This window comes from Lepisma saccharinum, chromosome 16 (genome assembly GCF_977018435.1).
Source record: "Lepisma saccharinum chromosome 16, izLepSacc3.1, whole genome shotgun sequence".
In the NCBI taxonomy this organism is placed as follows: Eukaryota; Metazoa; Arthropoda; class Insecta; order Zygentoma; family Lepismatidae; genus Lepisma; species Lepisma saccharinum.
The window spans coordinates 19,303,932-19,320,697 of NC_139244.1; the positions used below are offsets into that span (position 1 = coordinate 19,303,932).

The following is a 16,766-nucleotide window of genomic DNA, read 5'->3' on the forward strand; positions in this document are numbered from 1 at the left end:
TCCACTGGTAACTGGCAGGCCTTGTAAGGCCCGGCTCGTTTAACTGCAGCAAACTCTCATACCGGTTTTGCACCGTCTCCAGATACATAAGTCATGCAGTCACTGTTGCCAACTAATAGATTGTAAACTGTTCAAGCTCAAGGAACACTTGAAATGTTTATCAAGTTTATTAATTTGAAATTGCAGAGATTTATTCCATGGTAAAAAAAAAAACATTTGTATCACTCACACCCAGTGGCGGCGATTGGATTCCAAAACTAGGGGGGCAAGGTGCAAAATGTAGGGCGAGGGGAGGGGCAAGGACAGTTTAATTTCCCTTGGTACAGAAGATTAGCATGGTGCGGGGACAAAAGTGGCAAAAAGTGTGGGACCGACTGCTCACTCTAAAATACCAAATCAATCAATCATTAAACTATTTTTCGAAGAACTTTGAAATCTGTTTCTACAGATTTTCTCTCTGATATAATTTTGCCAATTCAATATCCGAATTAGTTGCTTAAGATATCCCCCCTCCTTTTGAAAAGTTATACTGCTCGTGGCTTGCTTAGTGTTATTATCCCCTCTACGGGAAAAATCTCTAGCTTCTTTTGCTTTTGTAAATTTCATTCTGAAGGAAATTTTATGCTCAATATAGGTGAAATGTAGTACTTTTTAAACCATTACCAGGCGCGGCTCGTGCATAATTTTCCTGGGGGTTCACCAAAATTATGAAAAGTGGACTTACCTAAACCTTTTGAGACACTACACGCTTTGGTTCGTAGAGATAGTTCTGGGAAAATTATCAAATTTTGGCCGGTAGATTACTGACAAAGTTGATTTGCTTTATGTTCAGATAACAGTGACAGCACCAAGGACTGTGTGTGTAGGGGGCGATCATTTTAATTTAAGATTTTCGTATGGTATTGTATTTAGGGGTATCTCAGAATTCAGAAAATATTCTCGCCTCAATTTTGCCTCTTCCACTCTTGCCAACTCTTTTCTGGTCCCACCACTGTCAAATAGACTATATTATTGAAACTGGATCCTGAACCTACAGTTAAAAAATACAAATCTCTGCCTGCTAAAATGAGTATGTATCAGTAATCGAACCCAAGGCCCCTTGATTACAAGATAATTCTTATATAACTATTCGAAAGTATATCGCTAAATCAAAGCGATTAGATTCTATTCTATGCTATATGTTAACTTCTCGCACAGCAACAACTACACTCCTTCCAATACACAATCCACCTCACTTCACTCAACGTATCACTATGCCATATATATTTCAATCACCAGCCATGCACTTCAAAACAAACTAACAAGTATGGAGACAATGACACGTTACAAAGTTAAATGCGCGCGTCCCTTCGAACACCCTCTCGCGCTAGAGTATAACTGATCGCACGAAAACCAAACAACTTTTTGGTCGTCTTCTGACGTAAGTGAGAAATGCCTTCATTGTTAAGTTAGGCTTGAATAAATAGCAAATATTACATTTTTGGTCAAGCACGATAAGCCCCGAAAATTGAGTGTATATATTCTATATAAGACAACTAAACCTAAAAAGCCTAACATGTCAACGAAAGCATTTAGTCTGACGTAAGAAGACCAAAAGGTTGTTTAAGTCTTGTCCGATAAGCGATCACTCGCCCTCGCGCTATTTTTGACTTTTCGGCTCCTTCCACCTGAAGTGTTTCCATCTTAAAGATGAAAACTCTGAATGTGTAGGCAAGTTGTTTTCTATCATATTTATCTTATTTGTCCCATCATCTTTACTTCTAGCTTTCGTTCGGTGTTACCTCTACATTTGTATTACACCCTCTTCATTAATCTAATAAGTCTTGTAAAATATAAAAATACAAAGAGAATGCCAAATGAATTCAAATTGAAACACATAGTGCAACACTGGAAGAGAGAAAAGCGTGATTCACTCCAGCTCGCTGGTGATCCTACGAACTGCGCATGTCCGGTTTGACGAGACGGCCTTCCTCCAGTCTCAGACTGCATGTATTTTCGCCATATGTACGCGTCGAGCTTCTGCTAGCCGTCCTAAGCTTTTAGCATGGTAGGGGTTGCCTTGCGGAGGTTCAGCGGAGACTTTGCACGAAACGGAACTAGAGGGGAGCTGAGTGGCTCTGGCCCGCGGTTTCTTCTTCTCACTAAGAGAATTTGCCACTCTACGCTTATGAACATCTCAGTTATTGTTTATTTTGTATATTACTGGGGGTTCACTGCACATTTGCGCTATACAGCCAACCGCGCCTGACCATTACATTTCTGATATCACGTGATGCTGAACACTAAAGGGGTCCATAAAGTAGAACATGAAATCATAATTTACATTACAAAAGGTTTTTGTATATTGCCATGTATTTCAACAAATTGTCGTTCGCTCACGTTGTTGTGAGTTATCTAGTTCTAAGGACCACATTGATAGTATCACAATACGAAATATAATTGTTAGCTTGCATCTTCAGGCGGGTGCATATAGCAGGCAATTCTAGTTACACATTTAAACAAACAAACGACGTAAAATTAAACCAAGAGAAGATTTGCGATTTCAAGACCAGAAAAGTGACATAAAATGAACAAAACACACAAACCTATTTCAAGACCTTCAGAACAAATTTGGAAAACATGTGGTAGTCGGTTTGACATAATAATGAAAACAATTTGATAAGTTACAAAATCTAACAGTTGTACAACCTCAAGGCCCGTGCGACTAGCATAAATTCAAATGTCTCCATGCATATGAAATATAATGGCCGTTGGCAACACTGACATTGCTGCTCGCGTCTGACTGCAGGTAAAGAGAAAAACCTGGCAGACATCGAGGCCTGTGTATTCTTGTTCGGGGAAGCTCGCTTGCGCACCTGGCTTGACGTGCGTGTTGCATATTATTGTAGACGCGACTCCTTGTGGACGGGTTTCTTCCGGGTCTCGTGAAGGCCTCTGTTTCCAGCATGAAAATTCCGCAAGTTGCTTCCGTGTGTTTCGCTACGGTGTACAGTAGTGGGCAAGGAATTATTTTTTTCTCGGCGGTGCGGCGCTCCTCTGTTGGCTTATCCTAGCCAGCTTCCGTCGCGGAATTATCAGAGTTAGGCTCTACGAAGTCAGAGGTTCCTATTTCTAACAATGGATTAATAGTATTTAAAATTCCAACAGGGTAAACGGTATCATGACGAACTCTGACGATTTTGCTGATGCGTTCAGCTGTCCGTTGGGATCACCTATGAATCCAGGGAAGAAATGAGGCGTTGCGGATACGAAGGGCGAACTCAACAAATGTACATTTTGAGGAAAATGTGTTTCAATTTGTGAGGCAGAGGATGAAGTTAACAAAAAGGTCATAACATCATATCGGAAAGTTTTCCAGTGTGATTTCCAAAGTTTTTTGTTGAGTTAGCCTGTGCCTCACAACTTGAAACGCATTTTTCTCAAAATGTTCGTTTGTTGAGTTCGGCCTCCATATCCGCAACGCCTCAAATGCTCCTCCTGGTGAGAATACTGAGAAGAATTAAACCAGGACCATTGGAAGTTACCACAAGTTACGACTTAAAGTGTAATTTATAAGAAAACCTACATCAACTCACAATAGCTGTGATTAATACTGACTGCACATCAAGATATCCAAATAGTTGAAGCAGCTGCCAAGAAAAGGCCTACCAAATTGTATCTTCTAAGTTTTTGTTTTATTTATTGAGTAGCTTTATATATAATAATAAAACTGACAACATTGTTTAATGAGTGTACAGTGATGCAGCATTATAGATCGATGTTGCTTTGATTGATTGATTTTGTTTATTTCACCTCGTTTTTCTGCCACTTTTGGCTAATGTCGATGGTGAGGATAAACATTGATGAAATGGACAATTCCAAAAAAAAACCCATCCTGGATTTTGCTGATCCAGACACCAGAGCTAAGAATACAGTCCTGGGTGTACGGCGTGAAAGAGAAGTTGACATTTTGGTGCCTTGTGAAAAACTGTCACCCCTTTAAGTAAATTAATACGAAATGTCACTCTTTTACAGGTTGAGCAAATTTTATTCAAAACCATGGCAAAATATATTGAAACCCCAAAGTCTCATTAACTGTAGGTAGCAGGAAGTTTACGTTTGCCTGTTTTATTTTATTTTAGTTGTATTTGAAGCAAAATATATATATGAGGGTAAAAGTTTCAAATGAACACAGAATACTTATCGTTACGGCTGATGTGGACCGAAACTAACAATCAACTCCAAATATATCGCGACATTTCTGGAATGAGACTGTGTTGTAATTCTACTATCGTCAATATGAACAAGAAAAAATACGCACAAAATCAAGACCAAAAATATACTTATTTACGAACGCATATATACGTAGAAGATCAAATGTTTATTGATTTTTCTGAAGTTGGGAAAGACGTGGGAGGAGGAATTTATAGATAGGTGGCTGCACGCTCATGGATGCTTACTGATGCAACACAGTAGGTCTCAATTTGTTAAATTGTTAAATTGTAATATAGTTAAGCCTTGTTTCCATATTAAAAACCCTAAGTTGCTGACTAAGTTTAGTTCTTCGTCTGAGGAAGACCCTGATACAGGGTTGAAACGTTACCTGTTAAGTGTTTTTATCTTAATAAACTGCCTTGGTCAGCAACTTAGTGTTTTCAAATTGTTAGTTGAAGAAGCTAAGTTTAAGGATTTCTTTCTGTTGCAGTTCGACTGGAACATCACCAGGAACGAAAATATAGCAGATGTAAGCGGAGTACACATTGCCTACGAAGCATGGCAGTCCTTGCAGAAGACTGATAACACAGAGCTTAAACTCCCGGGGGTCAACCTCACGCCCAGCCAACTCTTCTTCCTCAACGCAGCACAGGTGAGGCTTTTATACTTGTGAGGAATTCCTACTGCAAATCTGGATTGATTAATTTGGTTTGCTTTACTTCGCTTTTCTACCATTTTAGTCTAATCGCGACGATGAGAATTAGTGATGATGTGATGAAACTGATGAAGGGACACTCACAAAGAATACCAATGGTCAGGCCTGGATTCGAACCCAGGACCCCTGACTTCGTAGCGCGCTGTAATAACCACTCCACCACGGAGGTCGGCTGTAAATTTAGAAATTCCTGATGGTAAATAGAAACCCGTTTCGCTTTTTCGCCATAAAGGGCGATGACACATGACTGTCAAAGTGATGCCGCCTTCCAGGTATAAGAGATGAGCTCCTTATGGAACAGGTGTCAAGCCTGGGGCGATGTGCTTGTACTCAAATAGCTGTCAAACGGTGTAAATGTACTTGTACTCACAAGGGAGGTTATCTAAGTGTCCCTCCGATTTCCATGAAACTTGGCAGGTGTATAGAGGGGCCCAAAGGAAGAAATACGTGTGTGTTTTTTGTTTCGGCTAAAAAACTGTTATAGGGGGCAACCCCCCCTCAAATGTCACGATGAAGACAAATTGACGCGGGGATCTGACCCCTGTGTTCCACTCCGATTCCCATGAAATTTGGCAGGTGTAGAGAGGGGCAAAAGGAAGAAGTACGTGTTTTTGTGTTTCAGCTAAAAAACTGTTTTAGGGGGCAACCTCCCCCCTCAAATGTCAAGATGAGGAGAAATTGAAGTGGGTATCTGACCCCGAAACCACGTAAATAGGGCATAGGAAGAAACAGGGGGCATAGGGCCCCTCTATACACCTGCCAAATTTCATGGAAATCGAAGGGGGACACAGGGGACAGATCCCCACTTCAATTTGTCTTCATCTTGACATTTGAGGGGGATTTTGCCCCCTAGAACAGTTTTTAGCCGAAACAAAAAAACACGTATTTCTTCCTTTGGGCCCCTCTATACACCTGCCAAGTTTCATGGAAATCGGAGGGGGACACTTAGATAACCTTCCTTGTCAGATAAGAGTGATATAAATTAACATTGGTTTGGAATAGGTGGCAGGCAGTTTTTTTCCTGGTCAATATTCTTATGCAAAATAGCAGTCACCTTCTTGGACGATGTGGGAACACTAACCAAAAGCGAAGCTCCCACAGCGGTGCTTATCTCATGCTTACACAAATTACATTTTCTACACGTATTACATAGTCTACATTGTCAATGCCTATCTGTAGACTACCGTTGTTTGCATGTAGACCTACCCCACTATATATTACATATAAAACTTTCTTTAAGTATGAACATAACTTTACATGGATGACTTGCAATATGAGAAATCTGAAGTTATATTATCTATATTTCTGAATATTTTTGTAAATGAGAAGGTAAAAATCTATTATCTGTATAATGAGCAACGGTACAGACCTTATTTTGGCTTTTATTTTAATTTTCAGACTTATTGCACATATCTATCTCCAGAGGATTATATTCTGTTAGTGGAAATTGATTTTCACACACCGTACCCCGAAAGGTAAGGGACTCATTGTACTTAGCAACCAATAACAAGGAAAGTATGTTGTCTGAAGATAAAATAATGCAAGATAGGTTTCATTATTGACATTTACTTCTATAAACTGCAAGTTTTGTGTGTGTATATTTCAGCATATTGCATGGAATCTCTCACAGATTTACGCACCCTAGTAGTTTTGGAGTGTCATTTTTCAATTAAGCTTTTCAAAATAAAACTGAGCTCAAATTAATGCATATGTGTATGGCATAAATTGTATAGATTTCTTAAAAATGGAATATTATGATTCTTAATTGACCGGAGATTTGCATGTAATGCCATCTATCGTACTCTGACGAATACCTTCCTACAACAAGACCTTGCAGACACTCTCTATTCTTTTACATGCAACGTCATCATTAGTAGGCCGTTGATCACAAAACAATATCAGAAACACAATCACACCATATTACCACAGTATAATCATTACCCTTTTCCAATATGCGCTAGGAATACCACGTTCAAGAAGTGTCTATTTTCAATTTTCCAACCGTTCATATCACATCTGCAACTGCGATGCTGGTATCGTGTTGCGATCCATCACCTACCAATGATGACGTGTGCAAGTACGTAAAGCGTCTCTGAACCGGCCTTCTTGTACGAAGGCATCGCTGCGACGGACACAATTGACCTAATGGTATTTTAAATTCCAACAGGGTAAACGGTATCATGATGAACTCTGATGATTTTGCTGATGCGTTCAGCTGTCCGTTGGGATCACCTATGAACCCAGAGAAGAAATGCGCCTCCTGGTGAGAATACTGAGAAACATTGCACCAGAATCAGTTGAAGTGGGTGCTATTTACCACAAGTTACGACTTAAAGTGTAATTTATAAGAAAACCTACATCAACTAACAATAGCTGTGATTAATACTGACTGCACATCAAGATATCCAAATAGTTGAAGCAGCTGCCAAGAAAAGGCCTACCAAATTGTATCTTCTAAGTTTTTGTTTTATTTATTGAGTAGCTTTATATATAATAATAAAACTGACAACATTGTTTAATGAGTGTACAGTGATGCAGCATTATAGATCGATGTTGTTATTTTCAAGTGAAGAATAGGTACACTGTTTATTTAGGTTGTTTCCAATGGAATGTTGTTACTATTTTGAAAGAAAACAGGGACATTTTAATGAATGAATTATTTTATAAATGTAACTAGCGAAGGGAGCAATTACGAACATAGTTGTGTGTGTGTGTGAATCTATAGAATTTACCAGTACATGCCTAGAGAATATTTAGTAACAAAAAAGTAGGAAATGTTCACAAAATTGTCCACTATATCCACATTGTCCGGTATAGGTGGCTTCCAAGAAATATTTTACAAATGTTTTAACATGGTTGCTATTATGAGCCTACAGGGTGAGACACAAATAGTTGACACATTTATAAAATGAATGAAACAAGGAATTACGCACATGTCGACAGAGATAGCATTCCTCCAGTCTTATAAGATAAATCCTTGATAGTAGCATGTCCAATATATACCCAGAGCGCCGTAATGAAGGGTTCTTTTTCTAGCCACCATTGTGTACAGATTTGAATCGATGCGGTTTCCTTTGGGAATGTTTACTTGAGGAAAATGTTATGGAAGGGTGAGTGGGATTAAATTGTGGCTACATTCAGGACAATGTATGCCAGCTGATCACCGGGTGATCACAAACATTCACCTTCACCTGCAAGAGGTTATCTGACGAAATTATAATAAATATAATGATAATTATAATTATAACAATGACGAATTTCCAATGAATCAAAAAAATTATAGGCAGATTTAAGTTATTATCCACTGTAAAATAAAATTATGAGTCAAATTTTAAATATATCAACTTCTTGTGCACCACCCTGTATAATTGTTAGTTTGCATTTTCATATTATACACATGGGAAACTATAAGTTATTTCCGGATTACTGTGTGTCTAAAAAAGGTGGTAGCATGTGTTGCTTCTCTGTATATATTTCTGTAAATATTCAGTCAGAAGTTATTGTTATTTGTAAGCTTAAGTGACAAAGTGATATGCTTCATGCAATTTCATCCTAAGTGTTAAAAAATGAAATGCATTTATTGTATATATCTCCCAACTCTTCACTATATAGCAATACACCACATATCGGTATTTCATAAGTGATATAAATGTAAAACGTACATTGTGCCAAAGAGTGACACTGTATTTTCTGTTCTATGTGAAAAACAGAGTAACAAAATTTCTATGATTACTTTGCGCTGAATTAACTTTTATTATTATGCTCGTATTAAAACAATATAAAAATTAATACAGATATTTCCAGTGTATTGCACTGTCAGTACATGTAAACACATTGACTTCACATGTTAAATTAATAAGGTGTGTGGTTGTAAAAGTTAAGGAAATTTCAAGAATTGAAAGACAAGGAAATCCTTTCTTGATTGAAAAGTAAAACACGAAGCTAAGTTTACAAACTACTAAATATTGCCTTAGTTAATGTATACTATATAAATCTAAACTAGTCCAATGCCAGAGGTGTGCTTGCGGAAAATATATCTACCAAATAAATGCCAAAGGTACAACGTACATTCATACATTCTGAGGTAAGAAATGGATAGCTTTGGAATTAAATTATTCCGATGAAAAAGAATTGAACAAAGAAAGTATATTTTTCATGCTTTATTATTAATTCTTCTATTTTAAAAATATTTCAAGGGGGTGAACTCCCCAAACCTCCTCTCAAGTCTCAACACGTCCTGAAAATATGAACTGATTACTAATATAGAAGAGACCACAACCCTCTCCTACATACTCGACACGCCATTGCTCGATATAACTATTTTTATTCCTAGACAAACGTAGAAACAAGTCACAAATATGCATACATATAGGCTATGCACTATTTTCCTTACACTTCACGTAGTAAAAAACATATCCAAAATGAATAAATTCGATTGAGGGATTCTATTCTCAAAATATACAAAAATAAAGTAGATTTTGCACTACATCATTTTTACTAGCAATAGCACACTCATGAAGAATTATAGTTCTCCAGATCTCTGCTATGGGTTGTATATTCACACCGTACTAGTTTCTTCAAAAACTAATATTTTTGAATGAATTTCATATCAAAATTACAAGTATACAATGATAAAGCAATACTTGCAAGTAATTCAAGCACCTATTTTAGCAAGTGTGGATTATAATCCAATAATTATTAAATAATATTAATTGCACTAATTAATTAATCTAATAATTTTAGCCAGTATGCACAAAATAACTAAAACAACCAGACCAATTAAGAATTTCTTTTGCGGTCAGATCTGCTAATGTCAAGAAGCCAAAGACATTCTGGACAAATATCACAAAATTACTTTAGTTTAACTTCAAATGAAAAGCAAGATAATCTTAATATGACTACCTTTCGGTTTTGTTAAGAAACTTGTGTTTTTTTTTTCTTGTAATCTGCGATTTCCACCAACACTTTTTGTTAATTCAGAATAGGTATCACATTAAACTCTGGCTCAATCCTTGCTACGCGCAAGCAAAATTGTTGATCAGGTTAGTACTGTATCAAACTCAATGCGAACAGAGTCGATAATGAAAACAATTGTCAGTTCCTCTCCAAATTCTTCCAAATATTACGATCGCACCTCGTGCATTTAAAATGACATTTCTATTTCTGTATTACTTTAAACATTGCAGGGAATACATTCTAATTACTTATAATTCCATTTTTATTTATTTAACATATGCATTTTTCATGTTGTATTTATTGTTCACATGGCAAACGCAGGAATCATTTAGATTACTTATAGTACATTTATGTGACTATCTTGTTAATTGTTTTTATTGTAAGCTAAATCGAAATAAGTTGTTAAAATTAAACTTATTTAAGAATTTTAGAAACAAGAAAGTGTATTATTTATTTTACCTTTCAAGCCCATGACACAAACTGTATCTAGAGATGTAAACGCAAAAATTATGCTTTCAATGTAATCCAACTGCAGTAATGATTATTAATGTTAACAATATTATTAAAAATAATGTTATCCATTGCAACTTATTCTTGATATAGCAATATGCAAATTTCATATATTGTTTGCAACGAAGGCTCAATTCCCTAGTCATTTATACTGAAGAAGTATAACACCATTAAGTCTTGTTTCCATGATTATGAAAAACTAAATATGCTGACCAAGGCAGTAATTTATTTTATTAAAAACATAAACTAAACGTAACGTTTCAATCTTCTAGCAAGGTCTTCTTCAGATACATTTGTACTTGATACAGAGTCTGAAGAAGACCTTGCTAGAAGGTTGAAACGTTACGTTTAGTTTATGTTTTTAATAAAATTAATTACTGCCTTGGTCAGCATATTTAGTTTTTCATGAAGAAGTATGGGGAGCGCTCGAAAAGATTTGATTACAACTTAATATCCATCATATGAAATCTACGGAAGTTCCAAAGATTTCGCGAGAGAATTTCAATCTCATTATCAAACTATAAAAATTGTAATATCAAAATGAAAACTCACTTGAGATGGCAAGATAAAGTGAAATCAGACGTGAAAAGTATGATGGTGTAAGGAATTGTAAAAAGATAAAATAACGGTCAGTCATAACACCATCGACCAAGCCATCCTGGATAGCAAAACCATAAAAAGGCATTGGTTAAAATAGCGAAATTAAATTTTATTTTTTCAGAAATTTGCTGTAAATGAAGTATATAAAAGTATATCATTCCGATCCAATAGATAAAACTGTTCAGAGTTCAAGAACAGTGCATCCTGACCAACCAGACAAAGGTGATGACCCTTACGCTACCAAATGTACCCTGCCATCTACATAACATCACAGATCTACTTCCATTACGAAATGATGTGTTTAATTGAGGGCTACGCAACATATCTTGGAGCAAAAAAAAATATTATGGTTGTTATCACTAATGACTTACAAATTTTTATTTTGTAAATTACTCTGACATTACTCTTGTTCCATATACATCTTTATTCTTTCAACACACAGAAACTTGATTATTATGTGTTCTTCCTGATTTGCCTACCTTGGACAGAAAATAGTTGATCAAGTTGAACGTTTTCTTCTCTAGACTGTCTTGTTCACCTGCAAAGGAACAGAAAATAAGTAAATTCAATAAATCATGTAATATATTGTCTATAAATAAGATAAATTGATTAATAACTATTGTTGTTATTACAGTTTTGCTTCCTGTAAATTGATCACACCGTACATGTATAGCGTTCACCAAATGAATGTGAAGAGGAATATTATACACTAAGTCTGACTTAGGTGAGATTGAAGTCAAACCAAGGTTCGAGTTCTGGTCAAGGCATAGGTGTATGTATTATTGAGTTTGTCTCGTCATCCAATGCACCTGATCATTATTCATACTTGCGGTTGAGCCAGGATGTGGAAAAATGACGGATGATAATCGAAATAGCAATAGAAAATTATACACTAGGCAAACCAATTTACACAACATGTTGATTATAACACCATTAAGCCTTGTTTCCATGATATGAAGAACTCAATATGCTGACCAAGGCAGAAATGTATTTTATTATAAAACAAAAACTAAACGTAACGTTTCAACCTTCTAGCAAGGTCTTCTTCAGACTCTGCACCAAGTACAAATGTAACAAGGTACAAAACAGGACGATGTATATACACACAAACATTACTCCCCTCTAGACTATTAGAAAGTTGCTAGAATGTTCCAGAACAACTTTCTAATAGTGTGGAGGGGAGTAATGTTTGTGTGTATATACATCGTCCTGTTTTGTACCTTGTTACATTTGTACTTGGTGCAGAGTCTGAAGAAGACCTTGCTAGAAGGTTGAAACGTTACGTTTAGTTTATGTTTTATAATAAAATAAATTTCTGCCTTGGTCAGCATATTGAGTTCTTCATAAGATGTTGATGTGTTGCATATGGAGTTTGCCATAACTTCAGGCTTAATTCATGTATATGAATAGTTTCATTCCTAGAAAATTAGAGGAATACAAGGAGGAATACACCGCATCTCACGATCAGTGGAGAAAATTGAGATAAAATATGGCTGATCTTGTCCTGTTCTTTCTCTGTTCCTTTATTTAGAGAATACATAATAATTTGAGTGTCTTAAAAGTATAGTTTATAAGACACTCAAAATAATTTGAGTGTCTCATATTGTTGTATTTTTTTTCCATTCCCTTTTCGAGCAGAGTGAGTAGAAAAGAAAATATAATAAAATTATAAACAGGGGAGTTTCATAAAATTTAGTACCCAAGGCTATTCTTTGTTTTGGGTTCTACCGACATATTAACAGTTTTATTATCATGGTATTTGACTTCCACTAATTACTTGTTTTGTGTTAATAACACTTTCAAGTTTTCAAATATGTACACATCTGATTAAAAACTGTTCATGAAACTTCTATAAAACAATGCACTTAGATTTAACAATATAACCAGTGGCGTAAATAACACCCCCGCAACCACCGTGGTGCGGGGGGGGGGGGCGCATGAGCTTCGGGGAGGAGTAGGAATGATAAATTTAGAAAGATCGATAGTTCACAAAAGTTTTCCTTTTCAACCAAACATATAGTTTTATGCCCCTACAACTCATTGATTACGTCTGCGAAGGGTATACGACAGGCAAGAAAATGCACAGGCAACTCAGGCTTTCACACAATGTCGCAAGTAGGTCTGGATAAGTGGCACGAAATCATTAAAATAATTTTAAATGTAATAATAACATTATCCATCTGTAATTTGGCTCTCAGGGGACATCGAGAACATGTAACGAACGTACAAAGTAGTTCTGGGAAATTTCTAAACTTCATAGACTTGTTAGCGAGGTATGGCCCACTCCTTAACTCATTTTTCGCCACAAATTTTTCACTTGCTAAATTTACATCAGCTTTACATTAAATAAGTTTTAGACACACCAAAAATCGAAAATCAATGTTTTTTTTTTGTTTCCATGTACAGGGTGACTACAAAAATTTTGGCGTTGCATATCTGCAACGTTAGCGTAAACAGATATATATAAACATTATAAAATTTGAGAAAATTTGTTTGACTGCTATCAGAATAATTTTATTCCTCTATAACATATAACCATTGTGTTTGAGAAGTTTTTATCGACATAAAGTATTACTTATGCAGTTGTGGCTCACTTAATTGCAATTCTTTACATAGTTGTATACACTATGAATATTACTGTGCTCTGAAAGATATACTTTACAGGAATATTGCGTATACGTATTAGCTGGACGAAACTACTTCAACATCACATTAGATTACTGTTAGAGGCACTGATAATGCGAAACAAATGCCATTTTGTTTCAATATACAGGGTGACTATGAAAATGAATTTATTGTTGTCAACTGGCTGCTGATCATCAGCAATTGGCTGTTTATTATCGTCAGTTGACTGCTGATCATCATTCATTGTTACAGTGTCAAAGGGGAAGTTGACGGCGACGATTATGTTGTCATCGGCTTTCTTCTTTATCTGTAAACGTCTGCTGTCTCTGGAGGAAGAACGACAATGTTTGCTTCGATATAGGATGAATTTGCAAGCATCTGTAATGCTTGAGTGGTTGGTTTGATTATGCCACTTTTGAGGCATCGACGAAGAGACACTCACAAATAACACACATGCCCAGGCCCCCGGGTTCGAATCCGGCCTTAGGCATGGATGTTTGTGAGTGTCCATTCATCAATTTCATCATATCATCACTCATCCCCATCTTCGCAAATTAGCCAAAAGTGGCACAGAGGGCGAAGTAAAATAAATCAATCAAGCACACATGCCCAGGCCAGGGTTCGATCCCAGGCCTCCTGGCATCGTATCATGCCGTGTTAACCACTTCATCATGGAGGTCGTCTAATGCTTCATCAAGTGTGATCATCTTTTCACAGTGCATTGTTGTTGTGTATTGTACTTACTTGTATCTGAAACGCAACATGAATGTGTTAGGACAGATTCCGAGATAGAAATTTGTAAGTTTTATAGCCTTTTACGCTAACGTTGCATATATGGTACACTAATAAATATATCATAATAACTCCAACAAATGAAACCAGAGGTAAATTCCTTGCAGCGTGGTTTCTAGCAGGATATATGACAAACACAATCACATGAAAAACACAGTTTCATATATGACAGTGTTGCCAGGTAAAAAAATTATAGAAAACATGACGTCATCAGAAAAAAATACTAATGGGTTGGCAACTAAGTTCCCGCCGTTTTTTAAGGAAGGTGTTGAAAGGTTAGTTTTCAATAAACAGATACAAGTAGTTAATCAATAATGTATTCTCCTGTGTTCTTTACAACGTTTTGCCAACGTTCAACAAGGTTTTCAATACCTCGTCGGTAGAAATCACGTGGTTTAGACTCGAAAAAGTCATCCAACCAAGCTCTCAATTCTGCATCAGTATTGATCGAAACTCCCCGCATAGCATTTGAAAGAGATCGAAAGAGGTGAAAATCCGTTGGTGCCAAATCTGGAGAGTATGGTGGGTGTGGCAGCACTTCCCAACCATGAGCTTGAATGGCGTCCTTGGTCATATTGGCGATATGAGGGCGGGCGTTGTCGTGCAGGAAAAGAACACCATGCTGTCGATTCGGTCTTTTCTCTTGAATAGCCGTGTTGAGTCGTTCCATTTGTTGCACATAGAGTTCCGCGTTGATCGTTTGGTTCCTTTCAAGCAATTCGAAATGGAGAATCCCTTCCCAGTCCCACCATACGCACAACATCGTTTTACGCGGATGAAGTTCCTGTTTCGCGCGTGGGGTCACTTGTTTCCCGGGGCTCAGCCATTCCTTACGCCGCTTCATATTCATGTATTGTAAAGGCACCATTTTTCATCGCCAGTAACGATTCGGTGAAGAAATCGTTCCTTGTGTCCATGGGTTGCACGGTGCCGAGCAAGCAAACCAGCGGAGATTGTGGCTCGTTGATTTTTGTTGGTGACACTTAAAGTGTGAGGCACCCATGCTCCACACTTCTGAACCTTTCCCATCGAGTGAAGATGCTTCTCTACAGTAGTGTGGGAGCAAGCCATTGTCTCTGCCAGTTCCCTTGTTGTTTGACGCTGATTTTCATACAACAGGTGGTTCAATCGCTCTTCATCGAACTCAACTGGACGGCCAGAACGAGATGCGTCTTTGAGGTCAAAATTTCCTTTTTTGAACTTCGCATACCAATCACGGGCGGTTCTTTCAGCTATAGCACCCACTCCATACACAGCACAAATGTTGCGAGCAGCTTCTGCGGCCTTAGAACCTTGATTAAAGGCAAAAAGGAGGAGGTGTCGAAAATGCTCATTCTTCTCAATTTGACATTCCATTTTAATGATCTGTAAATAACAAAAAAAATGTGTCTTAGTAACAAAGAAACATAAATTTAGGTAGAACAATATATTCTCTTTCGCATGATGTACACCTTCGTGCCAAACGTATTTAATGTCATAGAGATTTTTCCAATTAATGAAAACGGCGGGAACTTAGTTGCCAACCCTATTTGTAATGTAATAATACTGTTTTAAGTAAAGTAATGAAGAATTGGACTTCTTTGATGTTAATAACACAGACTTCTGAAAAATTTACCATTTAAATCCAATTTTAAAAATATTTTTTGGGGTGTTGCAGATCTGCAACGTCAGCGAAAAATGGGAACTCATATTGAAAATGAGAAAAGCAAGACAAAATACTTAAGTCCTGTCATTCAGAATTAACTGCCTTCAAAACAGGTGTTGAGTGGCATAATAGATGACGTTCTAAAGGCACCCCTATTTTGGATACAACCCAAGACATTACTAAAATTGATCAAATGTTACTCGTAGTTGTAATAAGATACGTCAATTTTAAACCTATTGTCTTAACCTTTCGTACATTTTTTTTACATTGATTCAAATTACAATGCATTTTCATATTTGTGTATACCTAATATAAATGTAATCGTTGATTAATATTTTAGAAAGGAAAACTTTTTCTTAACGAGTAGGGGCGCACAATTGAAAGTTGCGTCTAAATTTTGTGCGGCCCTTGGGCTATAACCTAGGATAGCCTAGTGGAAAATCCCGCCCTGACTATCAATGCAATTCCTTGCGATTTTTTAAAAAGATGGGAACAAATTAAGGTGCTCTATCGAAACGTAATGTTGGAATAGTACGCGTAGAAGCACCAGACAAAGGATAATGTTCACCTAAAATTGCATGCTAATGTGGTTTTATGGCAGAGGCGTCTCGTGAACGCATGAGGTGCATGCTGCGCATGCCTCAATTGTAGGAAAAAGAACAGCTTGCTCTGCGTTGACATTCATGAGCATTTCTACATTCTCATTTCTTCATATAGGAGAAGTATTTA

General features: G+C 36.9%; 1 protein-coding gene across 1 annotated transcript in view; it reads left to right on the forward strand.

Annotated features, from left to right (window-relative positions):
• The window catches only part of LOC146000310 (neprilysin-1-like), a 63,444-nt gene extending 53,171 nt beyond the window's left edge, over nt 1-10,273 (forward strand). The window contains exons 15-17 of the mRNA XM_083137815.1: nt 4,685-4,846; nt 6,308-6,384; nt 7,077-10,273. Coding sequence (XP_082993941.1) covers nt 4,685-4,846; nt 6,308-6,384; nt 7,077-7,176 — 339 coding nt within the window. The 3' untranslated portion in view covers nt 7,177-10,273. The remainder of the gene's footprint in view (nt 1-4,684; nt 4,847-6,307; nt 6,385-7,076) is intronic.
• The last annotated feature ends 6,493 nt before the right edge of the window (nt 10,274-16,766 follow it).